Source organism: Microtus oregoni, unplaced genomic scaffold, assembly GCF_018167655.1.
Source record: "Microtus oregoni isolate MIOR12 unplaced genomic scaffold, Mior012 000000F_ref0000247, whole genome shotgun sequence".
Taxonomy (NCBI): domain Eukaryota; kingdom Metazoa; phylum Chordata; class Mammalia; order Rodentia; family Cricetidae; genus Microtus; species Microtus oregoni.
This window is the reverse complement of record NW_024543059.1, coordinates 26,613,064-26,637,858: the sequence shown is the minus strand read 5'-3', so window position 1 is coordinate 26,637,858 and position 24,795 is coordinate 26,613,064. Positions and strand designations below refer to the sequence as shown.

Genomic DNA, 24,795 nt, shown 5'->3' with positions numbered 1-24,795 from the left:
AAGACGTCAAACTAGAAGAGGGCTTGTTGGGACCCAGAAGGCTTCAGCAAAGGGGGGGGGGGGCGAGAGACGGTAACAGGGGAAATGACTGAAATTCAATATATGCACATATGAAACCATCAAAGAACAAAAGAAAGAAATGAAAGTTTTACCAAGGAGCAGCAGGAAAACTTCACTAAAGAAGGTGTAAAGAAGCTGCTGGCATGGCTGCTCCATGGCATGGGAAGGTTTTATTGTAGATAAGAGAGAAGATATCAGGGCTGAAAAGATGGCTCAGAGGTTAAGAGCATTGCCTGCTCTTCCAAAGGTCCTGAGTTCAATTCCCGGCAACCACATGGTGGCTCACAACCATCTGTAATGAGGTCTGATGCCCTCTTCTGGCCTTCAGGCATACATGGAAGGAATGTTGTATACATAATTAATAAATAAATAAATAAATAAATAAATAAATAAATAAATAAATTCATAATAAATAAATATAAAAAAGAGAGAGAGAAGATATCCAGAGGCATCTGGTAGAGTCCAGAGCAGAGGAAGGAAGGAGTAGACTAGACATGGCCAGGGTTAGGGAAGTGGGAAAGCAGGAGAGAGTGAGCAAGAGTGTTGGTGTCCAGAAGAGATCCACAATAGCCCAGAATGGAATATAACAAAGGTTTATTTATCTGGAGATAAACTTACAGAAAGAGTAGCGATCCGCAGTCCTCTGTGCTTGCTGGGACCTGGAACTGAATCCAGCAGCCAAGAGACCTGTCTGCATTTATAGTACATGTGACCATGCTCAAAGTGGGCCGATATCTTAAAGGCTATTGGCTGAAGGAGTCCCCAAGCACCTCCCCATTTTGTCTAAATAAGAGAGTTCTAAGCCTAATACAAAACTATATACAATAAGAACAAATATCAAGTATTGTCCAGGGAAAAGAAGAGGCAAAAACATACATAAAAATTCAAATTATAGCCAGCATGAACAACATCAAACAGGAAACATATGCTTAATGTTTCAATAGTTATCCTATCCTAAGAAATCTAAGTCTTACATTAAAAATGGCTTGGATAAGTCACGAGAGGGAAGTAACTATGACTATCTAGTTTTCAACCCCATCAAAGACCTGAGAAGGGAACTAATATTACTCAAGAACGGCTCCCCGTCTTTCACAACGGACATGACTCACTCACTGATCCGTAGTTGCCCCCCAAACTCCCTCCATAAGCCTGAATGAATGGCTTTCTGGGCATGTGCCTCCATAAGTCCTCAGCTCCCATGGTCTGGCTTCCAGGAGAACGCAGGACCATCGTATCATGCACACGGATTGTTAACAAGACCACAACCCTGGTGAATGACAGTGACTGCCCCCAAGCAAGCCGCCCTGAGCCCCAGGTCCGAAGGTGCAACTCTCATCCCTGCCAGTCCCGGTAAGTCCTGTATTCTGTGGCTTGGACCACCAGCATATCGGATAGCAACAGTTCAGATGAGGGGATGGTAATACACAGTTAACACCACAGATCCAGTCTGTGCCACATCCTACTGGTGTGGCCAGTGATTTGTTTTTTTTTGTTTTTTTTTTTTTTTTGCTTGCTCAAAGTAGTCATGCTGCTTGATGACAGGGACACAGTCTGAGAATTACCTATTTAGACAATACAATGTTTGCTACATGCATAGACTATCTGCGTAGATGTGTTATATAGCTTATTGTTCCTAGGACACGAACAAAATAGAACATTAATTTAAACATAAAATTGATATAGTTGGTAGACACAAAATGGGCAGGCTGGTGCTGCTCTAACACAGACTTCTCTACGGTGAACAATACTTTTAACAGGAGCGCATTCTTAGATAGCAATAGTAATTGTAGCATAGTAAGTACATGACCGGTAACTTATTATCCAAGGTGAAATTCGCTACATGTATAAAATATGTGAATAAAAACGCCAGATTTCAAAGGGAACGAAATTATAAATATCAATGATCTAAGGTTGTAAGATAATAATATGAATGGAATTGTATGGACTATAGTCATCTAGAGTAACTGTATTTCAAATATTTTGGGAGAAAGTATAAGTGTTTTGTTATTACTTTTTAAGTATTTATTTCTTATTAGGGAGAGCACATATGCCTCTGTGTATGTGTGGAGGTGAGAAGACAATTTTGGAGAATTGCCTCTCTCCTTCCACTCTGGGGCTGCAGGACTGGAACTTAGATTCTCAGGCTTGAATGGCAAACACTTCTACCTGCTGGGCCCTTTCACTGACTTCAGTGATTAGGGTCTCGCATATGCCAACTCAGTGCTCCAGCCCTAGAATATATTATTAAAATGAAATATCCAATTGTTTATTTTTTTAACTTTTATTATGTATGCAGTGGTCTGCCTGCCCATACACCTGAGGCCTTCTAGAAGAGGGCACCAGATCTCATTACAGATGGTTGTGAGCCACCGTGTGGTTGCTGGGAATTGAACTCAGAACCTCTGGAAGAGCAGCCAGTGCTCTTAACCTCTGTGCCATCTCTCCAGCCCCTAGCCGTTTCTTTTCACTGTTCCCATGGCTGCTGGAAAATTCAAATAACATGTACGGCTCATATGTATGGGACAGCACTGGTGTGGACCAATGTGTGTCGCATTGATAATGTTCTGGATGTGTTTGGAAATTAGTAGTCATGCAGAGAAACGGTCCTGCCCCAGAGCCCATCAACTGTCACAGCCCCTCGGGTAGGAGGCGGGGCTCAGGGGCCCCTCCTGGATCCGGGCTAGAACATCTACTTACACAGGCAACCATAGCTGCTGTGAGTTCAGGAGCCATGACCAGAAGGTCTGTTGCAATACCCTTCTCCCAACCTCTGGCTCTTACCGTCTTTCCACCTCCTTTTACGTGATGGTTCCTGAGCCTTGATGAGGAAAGAGTGCAGTGGAGATGCCCCTTGTGGCTGAGCAGAACTTTCTCTCATCGTTTGATGGTCCTGCTGCCCATCCTGCCTACTCTGCCTACTGAGCTACTGGAACCTCCTTCACTAAGAGCCCACACGCTGAAGGTCCCATCTCAGAACGGATATACCACGCAGGGCACATTGTTACACTGGATGGCTTTGTCTTGCCTGTTTGCTCATCCCCTGAGCATCAAGCGCAGCCATAATCATATGTTGTGCCTTCTGCAACATCCTCTCTTCCTCATCAGCCTCCTCCTGTTTACCAGGCATCTTCTCAGTGCTGGGTATTTAGAGAGGAAAGACAGTCTTGGACGCCTGCAACTTGACAGATAGGCAGGCCTTTTCTCGCTCCCATCCATTTTTTTTTTTTAAATCTCAGCCTCTTCCAATCTCTTTCTGACTATAAAGTCAAATAAAGGCAGCATAAAAGAATGAGTGGAATTTCCACAAACAGAAGAGAAAATGAAATTGAGAAAAGATAAACCAACACCTAGAATTTTCTGGAGGGCTAGCAAAGGAAATGCTGGCTGCGGTTCCAAGCTGGCTTGCTTTGTTTGTTAGTTTGTTTATTCTTGGATCATCTGACCCTTTACTGTTGTTATCATGAGATAAGCACATGAAAATAAATTGCCACAAGTCTGCAGTTGTTACCTACTGTTTAACTCAATAAATGTGTCTGATAATAGAATTTGCAAGTCTTGTAAATCCTAGCAAGATATATATATGTGTGTATATATGCATATATATGCATACCAGTGTATACACAACTATATATGTGTGTGTACACATGTATATGCATACTATATGTAAATGTGTATACAGCATACATCTATTTTAGACACATAATAGACACATTTGAACAGTAACATCTGAACTATTGCAGAGCACAGTCTAGTTGTCATGTATCTTTCATAAGATCCTGTAGTTTGTGGACTCGGGATACTTGAATGAAAAGTGGAGAGTCTGATCTCAGAAACTGAGGGCTAGAAAAAAAAAAAGACATCAGACACACAAGTAAAACCTGCCTTGTATGTGGCAGGTGGCACTTGGAGCCATGTCAGGCCTAGAGAACAAATGTTGGTTAGAATGGGTAGGCATAACTGGAGGCTAGAGCCAGTGATCCAGAAGGACATCCTAGGAACCAACGGTGTGAACTTTATTAACAAAGCTAAAAAGAGCCTGCTGCTGAGCCTGGCACAATGGAAGACCCTTTCTGTTATTATTACTTCTTGACCTTTAAAACATCGTGGCTGTTTGTCTTTTTCCCCTTGCATTTTCCTTTTTCTCCCGCACTCTTGACTTTCTTAGACCTTCTTTTTCCAGTGGGTTCCCGACAGTTTTTTTTCCCAAGTGCACACCATGAGTGCCTCTTTATTCTGAGTCGGTGCCTGGCTCTGTGGATGTTTCTCCCCGCCCCTGCCTCCCCTGCCTCAGCCATGTAGAATCTAGAATCTACACGGGCTGCTGGCCCCTCTCCAGAATCTCGCACACCAACACAAGTATCAGCAAACCTGGCCCCACCATTGGCAGGAGAGGCAGGAATCACAGATTGGATCAGCTGTTACGAGTGTGGCCAGCTTCGCCTTGCTGACCACAGTCTGCGGGAAGAGAGCCTTGTCGTTGGCACCAAAAGAGTGATACTGTATGCCAGCCCTAGAGACTCAGCCACAGACAGCGCAGTGGGCTCCACTCAGAGCCCAGAACTCATGTGTTACCAGGCTTAACATTTTTGCAGCCTTTTAGAGCATATTAGCCACTTGAAAAGCTATTCCAAGTTATTAGATATTTCCCTATAGCATTTATGATTTGAACCTCTTCCCAGGCAGTACATGGTGTACTGTACATTGAATTAGGGTGATTCAGAAAAGAACATTTACTTGCAATTGGATTGAACAGTCATCGGCAGAGAAAGGTATTTGGTTTTTAAATTTGTGTTCCTTCCTCAATTACCTTCAGCCAGGCTAGCCTTGTTTTTTGGTTAAAGCTGAATGGAATACCACAGTTTCTTATTAAAGTATGTTCTGCGGCGTGCATGTACATGCATGCAGAGAGGGGGTTGGAAGACCCTGACTTCAGAATGAAGCTTGAAATGTGTGCGTCTTAAGCCACAGGTGCAGTTTGACAATGATGCTGTGGTTTAATCTGTTTCTTGCTACTATGAAACATCACAGACTCTTCCTGCTTTTTCCTGAAATGAAAACAGTAAGTGTAGTTGTGGAATAGTGGTCTGCACTGGGCCTCCGTGCTGTGTGAATGGTGACTATGAATCTATATTATCTATATTATATTATTATATTATTTACAGACACTATCCAGACCCCAGGGCCTCACTTACATTCCAACTAAACGGTAAAATTTTGAAACCTTTCCTTGTTTACCGGAACTAGGAAAAGCACAGGACAGAGGAAGAATAGTCAATTCCAGAGCTGCTTTCATTGCTTGTGTGTCCCTCCCGTCCATTATTACAGACAACAAGCGACTTCCCAGACCCCCCTTTCCTAGGTAGTCGATTCCTCCTGTTAGGAAATGCCCGTGATACAAACTCCGCAGCGTATCAGAGAGGCCCTTCTCTCTCCCTGCCTTATCCCAATAATAAAATGGAGCATTTGATATTTCATTTCAACATTTATGTCCTGTTTTCTGGAAAGGAAAAATGCTGGGCAATGTGAATGCAGTCATAGGTATTTCTCAAAACAGACAGCCGAGAGTGGTAACTTGCTGACCCCTGCCTTACGTTGCTCTCCTTCATCTGCTGAGATATGGGGATACCTGGCCCTCAGCAAGAGCCCAAGTTCTAAAGGTGCTACCACGTACAAAGAAGAGCAGCTTGCTCCCCAGGGTATGACCAACCCAGGTATGGCCATCCATAAAAAAGAGGATGCAGCTTCCTGGCTCTGTCACCCTAGAGCCTGTCCTGTCCTGAGAAGACCAGCCATGTAAAAAGGGGGTGCAGTTTCCCTCACCTGGATCCCCAGGGCCTGTCTGGCCTAAGAAAGGCCAGTCGTGGAAGAGGGGTACACAGCTTCCCTGGTCTGGCTGCCAAGGTCCTATCCAGACCTGGGAGGCCATCTTTGAAATTGGGGTGGACTCAACTTCCCCCATCCTGGCTCCCCAAGTACTGTAAAGCCCTGAAGAAACCAGCCATGGAAGGGTGTGCATCTACTCTGACCGTGCTTCCCAGGGTCTGTTTAGCCATATTGGTGGTGGGGGGGGGAAGAAGTGGAAGACAGGGCACAGCTGCCCAGTCTGGCTACCAAGGTTCCTCTGTCATGGGGATGCCAGCCATGGAAATGAGGGAACAGCTTCTCAGGGGGTTCTCCTGGCAGGCCCTGAAGAAGCTAGATGTGGAAGAGGGTTCCCAATTTCCCCCAGTTGGCAGACCCTGGGGAAGTACTGCTTTGTTACAAAGTGACCCATCTGAAATGAAAGGGAAATATATGTTCTCCAGGCTCCAGGAGGACATCAGATGCTGTAGAATGAACGCTCTGTGATTGAGGGCGATGATGGGAGGTTCTCCAACCGGCAGAATTGCTGGAGAAGTTAACAACAACAATAAAAAAAAAAAAAAAAAAAGATGGGCATAGTGACCAGATCCTAAAACAGTCTGCTTCTCATAGGATCTAATGAGTTTTCTTAAGTTCAATACTGGTCGACTGTATTAAAGCAACAGTCTCTAGATATGGAATAATCATTTTCCCTTAAAATGCACATTTTTATAGACATGCAATGAAAATAAAGGTATCATGCAAGTAAAAGTCCAGGTACCATGCAGTAGCAGTGTCCAGGCTTCTTTTCCTATTGCTTTGATAAAATACTCAGACAAAAGCACTTTAGAGGAAGAAGGTTTATTCTGGCTCACAGTTCAAAGATACAGTCTGTCATGATGGGAAAGTCGATGTAGCAGCAGCCGGTCGCAACAGTCACGATGAAGATGGGTTTTTCCACATCGGCTTACAAAATCCAGACAACCTCTCACCAACATTATCAGAAGACACCTTTAATTATCACTCACGGGTGTGCCCAAAGGCACACCTCCTGAGGAACTTGATTGAGTTGACAGTTAACACTGCATGCCAAAACTTAGAAAATGTAGTGAGAACAGTCCATAAAGACATTCTTAGCTTAAGAACTTTACGTTTTAAAAATTTATGTTTCCATTTGTTCTATTTAATGTGTATGGATATTTTGCCTGCATGACTATCAGTGCAACCACTTGTATGCCTGATACCCTTGGAGGCAAAAAGACTGTGTTGGAGCCCCTGGTAGTTAACGATGGCTGCAAGCCACCCTGTGAGTGCTGGGAATTATACCCAGGTCCTCTGGAAAGAACAACCAGTGCTCTTAACTACAGAGCCCATGTTTACATTTAAAAAAAAAAAACTAGAAAGGGGCTGGAGAGATGCTTCAGCAACAAGGATTACGTGTTTTTCAAAGAACCCGTGTTGAGTTCGCAGCACCCATGTCGGAGGCTCGCCACCGTAACTCCAGCTTCAGGGACTCAGTGCCTTCTTCCAGCCTCTGGAGGTACTACAACTCACACATGCATAAACCCACAAGTACTCATGTGTGTAAAATTAAAGATAAAAATAAAATCTTTTTTTTTTAAAGATTTCAAATTAACAGCTTGGAAAAAGCAACAGAATCCGAACAAGCAGAAAGAGGGAGCTAAAATCACGAGAGCAGACATTAATGAAATGGGAAATGGAGAAAAACAACAAAACCGAAAATTGGTCATAGGAGCAAATTAACATAACTGGTAAAGCTTTAGCTATATTGTTCAAGGGGGAAAAAAAGACTCAAGTTAAACTAAAATTGCAGAAGAAGGGGCATCGTTTTCGATCTTACAGAAGCGAAAGGGACAGTGGTGAATACCACGAAAAGTCGTATGAGACCTTCCATAAGATACATATACTTCTTGGAGGAAACAGACTCCCGAGCAGAATAACACACATCCAGAAACAAAAGCCATGAAAGCACCACAAACATGCCAGCAATCATCAAAGTAGCCACAAAAGCCTGAAGGGTTTCCTACAGTAGATAAAAGCATGACCCGGTGTCTGCTCCGGCCATTTCTGTGTAACGTTGTCCTTGAGACTCTTACCAAGTCATCTACCTAAGAAAATGAAATAAAGGGAGTCATGCTGAGAGGAAAGGGGCAGAACTCTATGTGTGCCAGCAACATAATCTTGTATTTATTAGAAAATTCCTAAAGAATCTACTAAAAAAAAATGAATTAATTGCAGGGAGTTGCGAGACGTTGAGCAAAGTCAGATTTCTGTGTATTACAAATGAACAAGCTGGAAATGGAATTAAGAAACCAGCTTTAACCACGAGGTGTTACGGGGTGAATGTGACTTGTCCATCACGGGCACGCTTATTTGAGCAGTTGGTTCCCAGCTGGTGACACTGTTTGGGGGAGGTGGATGAAGATGTTGAAATCTGGCCTAGCAAGCGCAAGTGAGCTGCCAGGAGCAGATCTTAAAGACATCATCTACTTCTGTTGCCAGATCCACCAGATATGAATAAGCCGTACCACTCCAGCTTTGTGCACTCCTACCGTAGTGGACTATGCCCTCCAAACTATGAGCCCAAATAAATGCCTTTCTCCCTTAAGTTGCTTCTGTAAATGTCACAGAGGCAAGAAGAGTGACTAACACTCCTAAACACCAAGGAGAAGAAAACACTCAGCGATAATTTCAGAACTCATAACCTGAAAACACATGGAAAGACATCTCGCTCTCATGAATTGGAATGTTTCAAGGAAGCGATACTCTACAGTTGTTTTCCCATGCAATTTCCATAAAAATTTGCATCTGCCTTTATTGCACCAATAAGCAAACTGATCCTAAAATTCGCGTGCAATTGGAAAGGGCTCAGTACAGCCACAACAGTCTTAAAGAGAATACTGAACCTGGAAGTTTCGTGCCTCCCAGTTTGAAATCTTAGCACGGAACTAACACCGTGCGGCGCCGTCACTCCAGTGCACGCAAAGAGCAGCCGAGGGAGCTGAGAGTCTAGAGAGCACATCTTGGGTTTACTCTTGGTTGATTTTCAGCAGGGGTTTCAAGAATATCTGATGGGGCATTTGCCCTTTCAGCCAGTGTTTCTGGTACAACTGGAGATCCATGTGCAAGAGGGACACCGGCCACACAGTCCTGCTCATAAGGCATCAAGCTCCAAAGACCTAAATGCATAAAGTCAAGAAAATACCATAGGCAAAAATTTTCCTGCCATCAGTTTGCTATTAAGATACCGAAAGTATGAGCAACGGCAACAAAGTTAAAAGTCATCAAAATTTTAAGGTTTGGTTTTGTTCGCTTTACTTCAAAAGCGCCCATCAGGAATGTTAAAAGTTAACCAAGGAATGGGAGGGAATTTTACATTTGTGATCTAAGGAAATGCTACTACTCAAATAACAAATTAACAGATGACCCACAGACAGGCGTGCACAGATAAATCGCTCAAGAATACTAAGAGTGGTAGTTTAAATGAGCTTCACCCACCAGTGTGGGGGCATTTAACCCATTCCAGTCCATGTCCCATTGAGACCTAGGATATACCAGAATCTGGAATGTGACTGGTCTGTAGCTTCTGAGATAGCAGAACCCCAAGAACCTACACTTGTAAATGTATATTTGGGGAGATCTTAAACCATACACCTTTTGTTCAGTTGCCTCTGGATCTCCTTGCCTCTCTCATGTCCTTCTTCAGTAAGAGCTCGCTTGCAAGGTGTGCCTCAGGGATTCTCATTCCCACATACTTTGGCAAGGAAAATAGGACCTGTTCTCAAATGCCAGCCATCCTCATGTTACGTCACAAAGGTGCCCCGGAACTGGGGAGTTGGCTCGGTCTGTAACTGCACAAACGTTGAGCCCTGAGTTTGATCCTTAACACCTACGTGAAAGCCTGGCCAAGAGGCATATCTTTAGGGGACAGAGACCAATGGGTCCCCAAAGCCCTTTGAATGTCCACCCTGGCTAAATTGATCAGCTCCAGGATCCGTGAAAGACCTTGACCCATGCAACATATTGAAAATAGCACCACTTAGCGAGCACGTCTTTGTTTACTTGATTTTTGCCTTTTAACGTATATACAGTCTGTTAACCCTGTCCCTGAAGGGTTTGACACTGCCTGTCTTAGCCAGAGTTTCTATTGCTGCAGAGAAACAGCATGACCAAAAAGTAAGTTGGGGAGGAAAGGGTTTCATTGACTTACACTTCCATATCGCTGTTCATCACTGAAGAAAGCCCAGACAGCAACTGAAACAGGGAAGGATCCTGGAGGCAGGAGCTGATGCAGAGGCCATGGAGGGGATGATGCAGAGGCCGTGGCAGCAGGCAGCAGTTACAGTGGCCGAGACAAATGTGATGCACCAAGTGGAGAGAGCCAACTGGAAGTGGCTTGAGGCATTAAGCTCTCAAAGCCTACCCCCAGGGACATGCTTCCTTCAGCAAAGGAACAAGTGTTCAAGTGCCCTAGACTACAGGGGCATTTCTCATCTGAACCACCATGGGGGTTTATTCTGACACATGCTTCACACTCAGAACCTGGCTCTCCAGCCTCGACATGCCTCACTTCCTGGGTTTGGTTTCCCAGTCACTCACCTTCTACCCTAAAAAAAGAACCATTGTCTCCTTTTCTTCTCATGCCTGGCATCTCTTCTCCTAAACCTGAAACAGGAACATTGGGATAAGAATGGGAAAATGCTACACTCTAGTGAGACAATCAAAACAAGTCTTAACCAGAGCTATGGCCAAGATCTCTATGGACAAAAATAGGGCAATTCTTTAAGTAATGCATGTACTCTGGAAATATTCCAACACTCATATTTTTTTAAAATAACCAAGCACTTCCCTCATAGTTATACTTTATATCGATTGCTCCATAAGAAAATGCTAGAGCGTTTTTGGAAAGACACCACCCAGGCTGGGTCCATAATGCTTCAAAGGCATGCTACTAAGAGCTGGGAACTGGGCTATTTCTGACCATCTCAAAGAATGCTGTGGGTCCGCATTCCTATTCTTTGTGCAAAGTTACTGCACTTCTTAAATTTTTTTATGTGCATTGGTGTTTTGCCATTAGTGTTAGGCTCCCCGGAATTGGAGTTACAGGCAGCCATGGATGATGGGAATTGAACCCAGGTCCTCTGGAAGGGTACTTAGTCCTCCTAACTGCTGAGCCATCTCTTCAGTCCTCAAGTTACTGCCCATTTGATCACTCAGTTCCTCGGGACCTCGGGTGCCATATTTGTAATGTTTTTTAGTGAGTGTCTGTCTGTGCGTGTGTGTATGTGCAGATGTAAAGATGTGCAGATGTAAAGATGTGCATGCTTATATATACGTAGCACATGTATGTGTGCACATGTGTATAGAAGCCAGAGGACCACCTCAGGTGTCAACCTCAGGAACCTCCTTTGAAGGGGCCTGAGGCTCACCAGTTAGGCTAGAGTAGCTGGCCAGCAGGTCCCAGGAACCCTCCTGTCACCCTCTTTCCAGGCTGGGAATGCAAAGGTATCTCTACAGCTGGCATGTTATACATAGGTATCAGGGCTTGAGCTCAGGTCTCCATGCTGGTGAGGTAAATACTCCCCCAACTGAGCTATCTCCCAGTCCTCTCAAAGGTTTACTAAGTCCCCGGGATTTCCCTGTGGAATATAAAATTATTCTCAGGTCCCAGGCATAGCAGAATTGACTGAGAGACGCATCAGCTTGTTTTTTTAAAGGGTTCCTTTCAGCTGTGTGTCGACACATCCATCTTAAGAGACTTAATGCCATGGAAGGAATCAAATGAGAGTTTTCTTCAGGGCAACTCAAGGACATTGCTCTGATAGGGGAGAAACTGGCCTTTTTAACCTTCTCCTGGGCAGGAATGGGTTTATGTGGCCTACTTCTCAGAGAGGCCTGGACGCTGGCATAAACAAGCAGTGTTGGACATGCCGGAGAGGGAGAAGAACAGGTAGGAAGTTGGCTCATGGTGCAGACATAGTGGCCTCCACCCCTAAAGTACTGAGCACAGCTTGAAAAGGAAGGGAAGAGGTTTGCAGGTGAAATGTCAGGAGCTGCTTGTCACAAACTCCAGTTCTAACACAAGGTAAGTATCCATCATCTGAAAATCCCAAACCCAAAAAAACTGCAGCTTTCTGACGTCCAACAATGATGCTGCAAGTGAAAACTGATAGACTGAAAATAGCATATAAATTTTCCTCTAGGCTATGTGTTCATGCACTATGTATATAACAGTGTGTGTGTGTGTGTGTGTGTGTGTGTGTGTGTGAGAGAGAGAGAGAGAGAGAGAGGGGGGGGGATTGGTCATAGCCGCCATCCCCCCAAATACCTCATCCTATTTATGAAAATATCCAGAACCTGAAAACAATTTGGCTCGGGAAGCCTGGCCCTCTGCCGGCCACAGTGCATAACTAGGATGATCTCATGCTGATAGCCCTTTGATGTCCCACTCCGTGCTGTCAGCTGCTATCAGAATGCATAATCACCCTGCTTCCCCAGGCTTTTGATCTTGGAGGCTATCTTTCCTAACCTTCTCCAGAGAAGGATGCTCTCAACAGTTGAGGGGTGACTGGCCTGCAGGAGGCACTGCTCAGTGTGGCCTCCGTGAGAAAAGCAAACAGTGCCAACTGCTTCTTCTCTCCTTGAGTTGACATTGTTTATTATACGATGAGAGGGAAGGTGACTGTCCAATAAGCTAACATGCCTGCCTAGGCAACTCCTGACCCCACCCACAGCTCTAATGCCATGGCTACAATGGGGCAGTGCAAACAGGTAACTGGCCATCACCAGCCTGGCAGCAAATCAGTGAACTAGGAGACCTTTGATCCAAGATAACAGATCTGAAAGTACAGAAAAAAGAATATAGAGATGGGGGGAGTGGGTCCAGGGGTACTCAGGGGATAAGAGGGCTTGCTGCTCATGCAGAGACTATCAGTTCCGTTCCCAGCATTCACACTGGACGGCTCACAACCAGCTGCAGCTCCAGCTCTGGGAGACCAACACCTCTGGCTTCTGTGTACATTAACTCACATGTCCACACATGCGGAGACATGCAAACCCAGAGATATAATAAAAAAAATAATGAAAATGAATAGTTGTTAAGGGAGCATAGAGAAAGTATGTGGAGTTGCTCCCAAAGTTGAAAAACAAACAAAAAATGTAAAGCAGATTTCATAAAAGGTGTGTCAGGGCAAGTTGCTGTAGAGCTACCCCTCTTGGTCCCTGCTATGCTCTTCTGCCGGTCTCCACTGTAAGTCCCTCCTAGGTCTGATGGGCCTGGTGCAGCTCACATGCTCCCCTACTAACCCGCGTGCATCCCAAGGGAAACCTGAGGAGTCCACGCTAGAAGGAAGATGATCGTGGGCAGACAGGAACAGCCAGGTACCATGTAAAGGATGCAAATGTCAGGGTCACACCCCATGGTTCTGTGGTCAGAGCCACAGCCCGTCCAGCTGCCCCTGTCCAGCAAGCTTTAGAACCCACAGGTCTGTCTGTTAGCAGCAGGGCTACTGTACTGGAAAATTCCTGCGCATGGGTAAGAAAGGCAGCCCGCCCGGAATGTTACTCTTGGATAGGAACTTCCAGCCTCAGCAGCTGCGTGATTTTTCAGAGCATGAGGGTTTCTTTTCCAAACTCTTGGTGACTGGGTGTGGTACAACCTGTTAGCAAACCCAGACTTCTCCACCACGGTTATTTCAGCTCCCAAACTGCACTGGCTGAGGTCTGGATCCTTGGATGTAACTTGACTAGGTGTGACAGCTGAAAAGGGAGTGGGTCCTGTGGCTGTATCAGCTGCTAGCTGAGCCCTATTCTCTGCTTCCCTAACAAGGACTAAGTTAGTTCCCACAAGTCCCAGGGAGATTTTTTTTCAACCACCTCCTTGGAAATGAATTTTTTGTAAAAGTAGAACGTCTGAAAACTCAGATTTTCCTTGGGCTAAGGAGATAGCTCATACACCAACTCCTCACAAACACGATACCCAAGTTCCAGTCCCAACATACATAGTTTAAGAAGAAAGTTAGACATGGTAGACATCGTAGCATGTGCTTGGAATCCCAGTAGTAGGAAAGCTGAGACAGGTGGATTCGTGGGGCTTGCTGGCCAACCAGCCTAGCAAAATTGGTCGATTCTAGGCCAAGTGCAACACCCTGCCTCAAACAAAGTAGATGTTGCCTGAGGTTGACCTCTGGGCTATACACACACACACACACACACACACACACACACACACACACACGCGCGCGCGCAGGGACACATGCACTCACACAAAGTTTTTTTTTTAAGTTATAGGTTATTTTTATAAGGTGAAAGTAAGGGAGGTAGGAGATATTCAAAGTCCCTGGATGACCAGTCTACTCCTATAGGTGGACAGCAAGGAGAAAAGGGAGGGGGTGCTGGGCCGCTGCATGATTTAGGTAATCCCCATAAGTCATCTGGGGCCAGTACATGGGCACAGCCCCTAATCCTCTGGAAAGTTGAATACACTTTCACCACCTTTTATCAATGAAGATTTCTAGATACGTAGGCATTGAGCAACCTTCTCCTGCACGCCATGTCCTCCTGCCGCGTGTCTTACATACCTCCTACTAACCCATTACATTTTCAGAAAAGGAGAAAACGGTGCCCAAAAGGTCAAGAGAAGTCAGCAATGGCATTCTCTTAGCCCTTAGTTTAGGAATTGCTGCGGGAAAAGGGGAAGGCTGCTGCGATGGCTTCCTTCTCTGAAAGTTAAAACATAGTTTCAAAGTTGTAAAGTTAAGTCCTTCTGGTTTAAATCCCCCAAAGATCTATGTAACAAAGACTTAGTCCCCAGCCACAGTCCCCAGCACTGTAGGAGACAGGGTTTTCTAGGAGATAGAGTCTGCCTGGGTTAGTTAGGTTCTGGGTGCCAGGCAATGAAAGTGCGTAGTGGGAACTTGCCCTTTCCGTCTGTTCTCCTAGCTTCCTGGCCATCGTCAGGTGGGTGCGCTCCTCTGCCTTGTGGGCGGCCATGACGTACTACCTCACGAATGGCCCAAAGCCAGCAGAGCCGACTGAACCTTGACTGACACCATGAGCCACACACACCATTTCTCTGTAGAATCTGTAGAAGCTGACTTTTCTGGGGTGTTTTAACAATCGCAGTGTGGGAAGATGATTGACACAAAAAGAACACTAAAGGTTCATAATGAACATTAGAGTTGATTTCTTTTTCTGGCTCTCTCTCTCTCTCTCTCTCTCTCTCTCTCTGTGTGTGTGTGTGTGTATGTGTGTGTGTGAGTCTGTGTGTCTCTGCGTGTATGAAATGGAATTGTGTTAGAGCCGAAACAATTTCAGAGCCTGAGATATCAAAGATAAAGTTTTCCAATAAGACTCTGGCTTCGCAGGCCCTTGTTGGGGAAGACAGGGGCAGCCCTGCTCTGGACTCCACAAGCATTGCTTTCTCTGCCCATAGTTAGCTGACCCAGGGCCTGGAGAGGCTGGGGGGACTCCCACCCTGTCTCAGATCCCATGAGAGCAGTGTGTAGAGTTTCCAGGAACTGAAGAAGTGGCACAGTCCATGGCCCAGGTCTGATGTTTTCTGAGTATGCCTGCCCGCTCAAGGAACAAGCCTACAGCCTCTGACATCTCCTCTACATCTTCCTTGGCCAAATAATGAGCTCGCCCAGGCCAAGCGTCAACCACACAGGATACCTTTGCCACTTCTAATGCCACCTCTGGTAGCATGTATTCCTCTTTACTGATGCAGGTTTTGTCTTTCCCAAAAAGGGGCAGGGCCTGTATGATGCTCTGTTCTCTCCAGCTGGTATTTGCAGGGCATGTTTTGTGGAACCAAGAGGGCACACACTGAGGGCTCTACCAGTTGGGCATCCTTAGACCGTGCTTTCCTTTCGGTGCCAATAACCCCAGAGCCCAGAAAGCCATTTTCACAAATGAATGGATAAAGATTGGTAGAAGAAAGTGTCGCTCATCCCGGAATTCTATGTGTCCGTGGTTACCTCCCCTGAGTTGGAAATGAGGTTTCATTCCAGTTACTAGGGAATTTACATACCAAGAGGTGGGCATTTGACCTGGAGATGCTCCAAAGACAAAGAAGTAGAACTCAGAGGGTGGTTGAGGACCCTGGTGCATGTGCAATTTTCCTCTGATTAAATCATTTAGGTTCATTTGGTGCAATTTGTCATGGACCTCATCCCTCTTGTGAATGTCATTGCCTACCTGAACTATGACCCCTTCCACTAGCCCTTCTCTTTTTCATAGAAATCCCTCAAACCCCTTATTTACCTGGCCATGTATTTCATGTTGGCTGTGGCTTTTCCGTTATACCACTACTTTAAACTATAGAACAAATACAAAGTCAGTAAATCCCTGTCATGGGGAGGCACCAAGTTACTCTGGGCCAACTAGCCAGAGAGGGGCAGTCTCACTTCGGGTTGTAAAGAGTATGGCCTTAGGTCCCCCCTTGCCACTAGCTACACACAAACCTCTGGGCATGTTCCCAAATCTCTCCATCTGTAAAACTGTGAAATCAGATCCTCTCTCATAGAAGTCTTGAGAAGATTAGGTGAAGTAATGCCTATAAATTCCTTCATCCCAAATAAGCACTCAATGAACGCATGCCAAACCCATCACTGCTGCTCCACTACAAAACTGTATTAATGATAAACATAAGCCAGCTGTTGGACCCCAGAATTTCATGGGCTCTTCAAAATGTCTTAAGACACTGCACACACATGCATGAACACACACGCATGCACACACACACATGAATACACACACTCACATATACACATACACATTTTTAATACAGTTACAACTGCAAAGTTTAAATAGCCCATACTAGTATTTTCCAGGTAATAAAACATTGGGAGAAGTCCTGGCATTTTCTAATACTTCCCTTCTTGTCAGAGCAAGTCCATATAAATTATATGTATTTCAGGGTAAATGGAAACAGCAGAAAAACCCAAGTGGTTCATTGCCAACCTTATGAGTGTTCCCAGGCTTCAGATAGTGTTATCAGCGAGATGAGGTGAGGTTAGGAAAGGAAAGGGGTTGGGTGACATTCAGACTTGGAGATTGGGTTATGAGCTCAGAGCTTGGAGTGTAGCTTTCCAGACACCCTGTGTTGGGTAGCTTGTTACTGACTGGAATAAGACAGAGGTAACCTCGACAGTAATGAGACTGAACTTGATATGGATGGATGGGAAGTGCTAGCTCCTGCCAGCACTGCTGTCTACTAACTAGGATTTAGATTTCAACACCACAGACAAAAGCAGCCTGGGGACAGAAAAGTAGGTGATTTCCAAATGTTAGTCCCCACATCAGTCAGACAAGAAATTAACACTGCAGTGGGGGTAATGAATGTTCTCAGGCCACACTGTGTGGGTGGTTTGGTCACGTGGATACTTACCTAATCCTTAGTCCATTTCCTGGGAAGAGGACACCCCGTCCTCTTCTATCAACGTCAGACAGAGCCTTGCTCTAAATCTTGACCTCAAGAAGGAAGGATACTTCTGCTGCACCTGCCCTGTAGGTTGGACAAAACATTGGTGGCAGTGATTGTCTTGATGAAACATCAGTGGTTGTTTTCATAATACATGCAGTGTTGCTGCAATGATTATTTTATATGTGCAGAGTCGCTGCAGAGGTCATTTTATATGTGCAGAGTCGCTGCAGAGGCTATTTGATATGTACAGAGTCACCGCGGTGGTTAGTTTCGTCATATGTACAGCATTGCCACGGTGATAGCTGCTCTTTGCATCCTCAGAGTCTCCTGCTGGGGAGAGAAGAGGAGCTTCTTTGCTGACACATTGTCAGGCCCTACTCTGGGTTTCCTGATGCAGTGTCTCCTGGCTGAGAATTCTCTAGTATCAATTCTAGCTACTGTTGCTAGTAGTTCATTTGACTTATGGGTGGCAAAGGTGTTTGGAAATCTTGACTGTGGTGAGAATAACCAAGTTTGGTGAAATAGATACTGATCTTGAACAAGAGGACAAATGCAATAAGCCGGTGGTTGAAGTAGAAGTAGTTGGTCAGTTATCTCATCTCCTGAGGGCTGGGAGGCCCAGAGCCCGAGCACCTGAAGGTGAGGACAATAGGCCAGGCACCCTATACAAGTCTTGGGTGTAAGCCAGAGCTGGCAGGAAGCTCTGGGCCTCATTCAGCATATGTTCTTGTGCCTGGAGATGGGTCAAGGGACCAGGGGAACAAGCAGCTGGATGTTGCAGCTTCTAGACAAGGCAGTCTCTTCTTGTAATTCAAGGGCACAAAAGAACCTGTCACGCTAACTCTAATCCGACACACCAGGAGGATTGTTGACAGGCAGCTGGGAGGCAGTGATTGGCCATGTTGTTCTTCAGTTTGCCAGTCAAAGGGATACTTAGAGAAGGTTAAATCTAGGCCCTTTGCTGTGAGAAAAGATAGAGGAACCAGAGCAGAGAGCATCTGACCCTGCAGAGACAAAGAGCAATCAGTGTTGCTTAGAATTTTAAGGAAAAGTCTAAGAGATTCCTTTCTGATTCCATCACCAGGATTGGAGACACACAAGGCCAGGGGCTCCCATGGTGGTTGTGGGTGAATCCAAGAGTCTGGTAAGAGAGGTACATGTGCCATGGCTGTAGAAAACAGTCCTCCCCCGCCAGCAAATCACGAGTCAATCCAACAGATTCTTCACAAGAAGAGCTCTGCCTAGAAGAATTTAACAAAGATAGTTTATTGGTGGTGTTTTTAATGTAAGAGAAACAAAGAAGAATAAATAAGCTCTTTAATATAGACAGACAGACACATAGCTACACACACACACACACATATATATACACACCACACACATACATATCACACATACACAAACACCACACACACACCACATACATACCATACACACACAAACATACATACACACCACACACATACCACACATACACACGCATGTACACATACACAACACATACATACATTATACACAAATACACAGGGACATACATACACACCATACACACACAGACCAAAACACACACACTGCACACATCACACACATACCATACACACACAGCCATATGTACATACCACACACATACATACCACACACATACATACCACACACACACATACACACTCACACAAATAACAGCAGGGGAAATGCAGCTGCAAACCCACTGCTGTTTTCAGAATTGACAATGAGGGTGGAAACAAGGAAGGGAGAAGAAAGCAGGAAGCATGGTCCCTAGGGGGAGAAGACGACACAGCACAGCCCAGGAGGCAGAAGCAACTAGTCTTGTGGTTAGAGAGCCTGGATTCAGGCACCGAGGTTCCCATGCCAGCTCCACAGCTGCTGTTTGGGACCTAGGGCAGGTCACCACCCCAGCCCTGTCAGATGCAGGCTGAGCGTCGTGTCTACCTCCTGGGATTGTTGTAAGTGTGAATTAATAGAAACAAATTACTCAGGCCATTTCCAGACATGCAGTAATTGCTAAATTTGGTGATTTTATGGTTCCTGTTATCATCGTGGTTTATTTTTTACAAGTGTCCAAAACCCTATCCCAGGACGAAGTCTAGTTCAAGGTACTTTAGAAGCCACATCTGAGGCTCTGCTGGTCAGTTCTGAGAATCACAGCAGCTGAAGAGAAGCCAGGAACCTAAGCCGTGGGCTTCAGTCTCTCAGAAGGAGCAGTTCACAGGTCCCAGGACTGTGTCTTCTACATGTTGTCAACCCCTGACATGATGAGAGAAGGGGGTGGCTCTCATGGAATCTGGAGAGGAAGGATGCTGGAGTGTGGGGGTGTTCAGCAAGACCACTTAAGCCCAACACTGTTGCTGATTGGAAGGTCTGTAGAGCACTCAGTGGATTTCCCATGATGTGACTATAGAAGAAGCAGGGAAACAGACTAATAGCCCATCACCATGGGGCTAGAACCTGGTCCCCTTGCTCCATGTCCAAGAGGCCCCTAGAGGCTCCTTTCAGCACTCTGTCTTTGTAGTTTATCAGCAGCCTCCAATCATACAATATCTTGGAGTAGGGCTCTATGGCGAGACCCCCATTGTGTCAGGACATGCTAAAAGAACATGGGGCTATAAGGTAAAGCTCCTTACAGAATGGGAACCTTCTTGACTGCCCATCTACCCTGTGTTTCCAATGAGAGGAATACAGATGCCCATTCTTCTTTGGGGCTGCATGGGCCTGACTAGTATCCTTACAGAATAGCAGAACAAATAATAAAACACAGAAGATAATTGTATACCTAGCTAAAGTGTTCTTCAAGTGTCAAGGCTTTCTAACAAGTTTTCAGTATGAGAGAGCCCAGGACATCATACCCATCAGCCATTCTTATAGTATCTACTAGAGCAAGAATCCATAAAGGACAGATGTCAAGTATTTTAGACTCTAAAGGATCTTCAGTCTCTGTTCGAGTTGCTCAGCTATCAGTGTAGCCCAGGAACAGCTATAGACAGTACAGTTATTCTACTCCGGTCACAGGTTCTGTCTCTTCTAATTCAGCCAACTGTAGATAAAAATGTTCTTAAAAAACTACAAAGTTCCAAAATGAGAGACATGAATTTGCTGTGTGCCAAGAATTATCCTTGTTCTATAGTAATGAAATACTGTGGAGCCTTGTGCCGTTCGGACCCATGGGTTATCACCAGCATGTGCTGAGCATCTTGTTCATGTGCAGTGTGTTAGGCATTCAGTAGTCGTATCTATAGTGAACATGTGTAGAGTTTTTAGTTCTTGCCTTTATTCCCTGAACAACACAGTCTAACAACTGTTTACACTGAAGTAGATAAAAGTAATCAGGAGATTAAAGCACACAGGCAAACACACATAGATCATACACAGATAGTATCTCCATTTTATTTAAGGGACTTGAGCATTCAGTTGCTTTGATATCTCGGAGGAGGGTTATTCCTGGAATCAAGTCCTGCAGATAGCATGGACAGTTGTATAACTATCCAAGACTGTAGTCCAACCAAGTTTTATCTATGAAATCAGTTGAGATTTGTCCTTGGATGCTAGTTTGCTTTGTACTTTTAAGATGCTTGGTGTGGACAGATGGTGGGACATCTTGTTCCCAGGTTAGAGCAAAAGTGGAGACGAGACAAACAATAATATATAAATGGTTTATCTTCTAATATAATAATACAACCAAAAGATGGGAGGAAAGAGAGAAGAATGAAAGGATTAAAGAGGAAGAGACAAATGCCATTTTACAAAGGTGCATACATCTCTCACATTGAACTAAAAAGAGGGGAGCTAGGGATGTCCACTGCCAGTCATCTATTCCCCTTCTTCCTAAGCCTTCACCTGCACTTTTCACATGTATGATTAATATGACAGTATGCTATAGCCTCCCGCCACCAGCTTAGTTAGGATGGAAAAGACAAACTCTAAGCTTCTGCAAAGACATGATGCAACTTTGGAAATCTGTGTGGTTAAACAAACAAGTGCTAATGATCCCAAGCATGCAACCCTGTGCATACAGCAGCAGATTATATAGCACATGCAAAGGAATGTTCAGGGCAGGGCTCCTCATACGAGCCCCAACCCTGAAACAAGCCAAGTGTCCATCCACAGTGTGATGGGCATTGTCTAGTTACACAGGATATTGTAACACGGTGATGAGAACGGGCTTTGCTCTTCTCCCAAATGCATTGCTGAATGGAAGAAGCTGTGGACAGGGATGCATACTCTGTCTGTGTTTAAATAAAGTTCAACGCTCAGGCAAGCTATTTCTGGCAATAGGAGTAAGAATTGTTGGTAAGACTTGCAACTGGGACGCTAAGGACACCTGAGGTCCTGGAGACTTTTCTTCTTGAGCTGAGTTGTAGCTACATGTCTTGATTTCTGAAAATTCATCAAGCTTTACTCTTGCAATGTGGGTGCCTTCCTATGTGTATAGTTTCAATGAGCGTTCTAGCTACAAAGGGAAACAAAACACTCTTACACACAGAAACTATTTCAAGGAAATAGAATCATGGAAACAAGACTATAATAAAAATATGTGCAGAAACTGGTAAAATACTGTTTAATGGCTAAGGACACATATGGTAGCATGGGTTTAGCTCATCTATTAAAAGAAAAATAATTTCAAATCAACTGACAAGCTAAGACTTGTCTATATGGTGTATACAGAAAGCACAGCTAAAAGAAACTGGTCCAGAAAGTCTGAAACTGAAGGATGGACAAAGGCATGATGGGAAAATAGAAAAAGATAAATAGATATAATATTTAAAGTCATAAAGTAGAATATTGTAAACAGCAGTTTCTATCAGTAAGCAAAACAGCAAGCAGCAGTCATAACACAAACTTCAGACAAAGTAAACTTCAAGCCAAAAAACATTATATGTGCCAAAGGAGGAATTGAACCGAGAGAAGTCTTGGTTTACGATCAGGATATAGTAGTTCTGAATACTTATGGTCCAGAGAATACAGCGGCAGCCTGTGTGTGGTAGTTTTAATGTTATTGGCCCCCATAGTTTCACAGGGAGTGGCCCTGTTGGGAGGTGTGGCTTTGTTGGAGTAGGTGTGGCTTTGTTAAGGGAAGTGTATCTCTGTGGGGGCATGTTTTGAGATCCCTTATGCTCAAGATACCACCCAGTGATTCAGTCAACTTCCTGGTGCCTACCAGCCAAGATGTAGCCAGCATCATGATGATAATGGACCGAATCTCTGAAAATGTAAGTGAACCCCCTCAATTCAATGTTTTCCTTATAAGAGTTGCTGTGGTCATGGTGTGTTTTCACAGCAATGGAAACCCTAAGACGCTGTGTAAACATAAGCCACAGGGATGCAAGGAAATGGGATCTTATTCGTTACAGGAGACATCGACCTGGCCCTCTCGCTTACAGTGAAGAACACAGATAAAGGAGATATAAACGTCCTAATAACATAGCCAAAGGGCACATTACATGTGTCAGACACTGTGCCTAGAATGTGAACAATGCAAGCTTTATTTTCCACTGTTTGAGTCACAGACTCTAAGTATGTATTTGATCATGAAGAAAGCAGTAGGTTCCATCAAGTATAAATATTGTAAGAAAATACTAGTCTTAAACCAATAAAGCTAGAAATTAATAATACAATTTTTAAAGAGTACAAAATTCTCTCTACTTAGAAATAAATACATCACAAAGCTGGATGATAGCATACAGCTGCTACCCAGTACTTGGGAGGCAGAAACCAGAGGATTAGGAGTTTAAAAAAAAAAACAAATATACATCTCTGTTTTTATATGTTTTATCATGTTATATACACGGTTATAGATGTGGGATATGGCACCCCCATTTTTGATATTTGACACTAGCTCTTAGAAAAGAGACCTTGGGTATATACTGACCTTAGTCTGAGCACTTAAGGTGCCATGAAATTTTTTACTCTTACCCAGCGATTCGCTGGGTGCTTATAAGGTGCCAGATGCTATGTCCTATCTGATACTAGCCTAAGGTGAAGAGCCTCCTCTCCGCCTTATGGAGCTTTTCTTGGGGGAAAAGATGAACAAGGAGAGAAGACAACTCCAAACCTAGGGGCATAGACCATGCCCTCCTGGGTTTTATGCTGAGGTGTTGGAGGTACCTAAGCAGTAACTATGTCAATCACAAGGGCTCCGTCATCCCAGAAAGGGGTGCCCACCTTGCCTCTCATTCACGGCTTATTTCGTGGGAGTTGCTACTTCCTCATGTCCCTGGGAATCCAGTAAAGACTAGAGCACATGCCATCTGGCGCATGAAAAGGTCCAGCTAGTGTGGTTATTTACTTGAAGCTAGACAGGCTACATCTAGACCTGGTTTGTTGAAGCCACATGCTAAGGAGGCATTGGCCAGCAGGGTGTGTCCAAAAAAAAAAAAGAGACGGGTGGAAGCCATGTGGTTTCCTGAAGAACAGCTAACAGACTGTGAGCATTGCAAAAGGAAGTCCAGGAAGAGACAGCAGAGAATGAGCATGCCTCCTCTGAGGGCCCTCCAGGCTCGGAGTACAGCGAGCCCTGTGTCATGCAGAGATGCGCCCCAGTCTTCTGGTTACTCTGCTTATCACTCTGGATTGGGGACTTCTAGCTACAACTTTGGGAAATCACCCATACATAATATTGGGGGGGGGGGGAGTACAATGGAAGCTCTGCAAATAGTCAACCCATATATATCGGTTAGGTAATTTATAGCTCTACCTACATACAAGAGTGTTACATGAGCCTTAAGAAGTCAATATTTAGGGAAAAATACTAAAAGTTGCCTAGGAATTGCTTCTACTATCAGTAGTGGGACCTAGTATGCAACGGTTTGTTTATAGCATGTGTGACATTGGTTTGAAGGGAAATGAGTGTGATAAAGAGTAAGATCGTGTGCGTTCTTAGTTCCTTCCCTTTATATTTTGGGGGACTTACAGATTTTCTGCCATATGCATAAGTTATAATTATTTTTTTAAATTAATTTTAATTTATTAAGGGTATTTTTATTTATTTTCATCAAATCTTAATATCTGTAATGCTGAAATGTGTAGACGCATTCAGGGTAATAGGTGATATTGAGACTAACAGAATTTGATAAGAGGACAGCTTTGGAGTGTAATAGACACACACTTTTCTTTTTTTTTTTTAATTTATTTATTTATTAAGGATTTCTGCCTCGTCCCCGCAACCGCTTCCCATTTCCCTCCCCCTCCCCCGATCAAGTCCCCCTCCCTCATCTGCTCGAAGAGCAATCAGGGTTCCCTGACCTATGGGAAGCCCAAGGACTGCCCACCTCTATCCAGGTCTCGTAATGTGAGCATCCAAACTGCCTAGGCTCCCACAAAGCCAGTACGTGCAGTAGGATCAAAAACCCACTGCCATTGTTCTTGAATTCTCAGTATTCCTCATTGTCCGCTATGTTCAGCTAGTTTGGATTTATCCCATGCTTTTTCAGACC

At 44.5% G+C, this 24,795-nt stretch overlaps 1 protein-coding gene across 1 annotated transcript in view; it reads left to right on the top strand.

The window, feature by feature from the left end:
* Positions 1 to 24,795, top strand: part of Adamts17 (ADAM metallopeptidase with thrombospondin type 1 motif 17) — a 291,689-nt gene that overhangs the window by 229,633 nt on the left and 37,261 nt on the right. Inside the window, exon 19 of the mRNA XM_041652890.1 lies at positions 1,275 to 1,410. Coding sequence (XP_041508824.1) covers positions 1,275 to 1,410 — 136 coding nt within the window. The remainder of the gene's footprint in view (positions 1 to 1,274; positions 1,411 to 24,795) is intronic.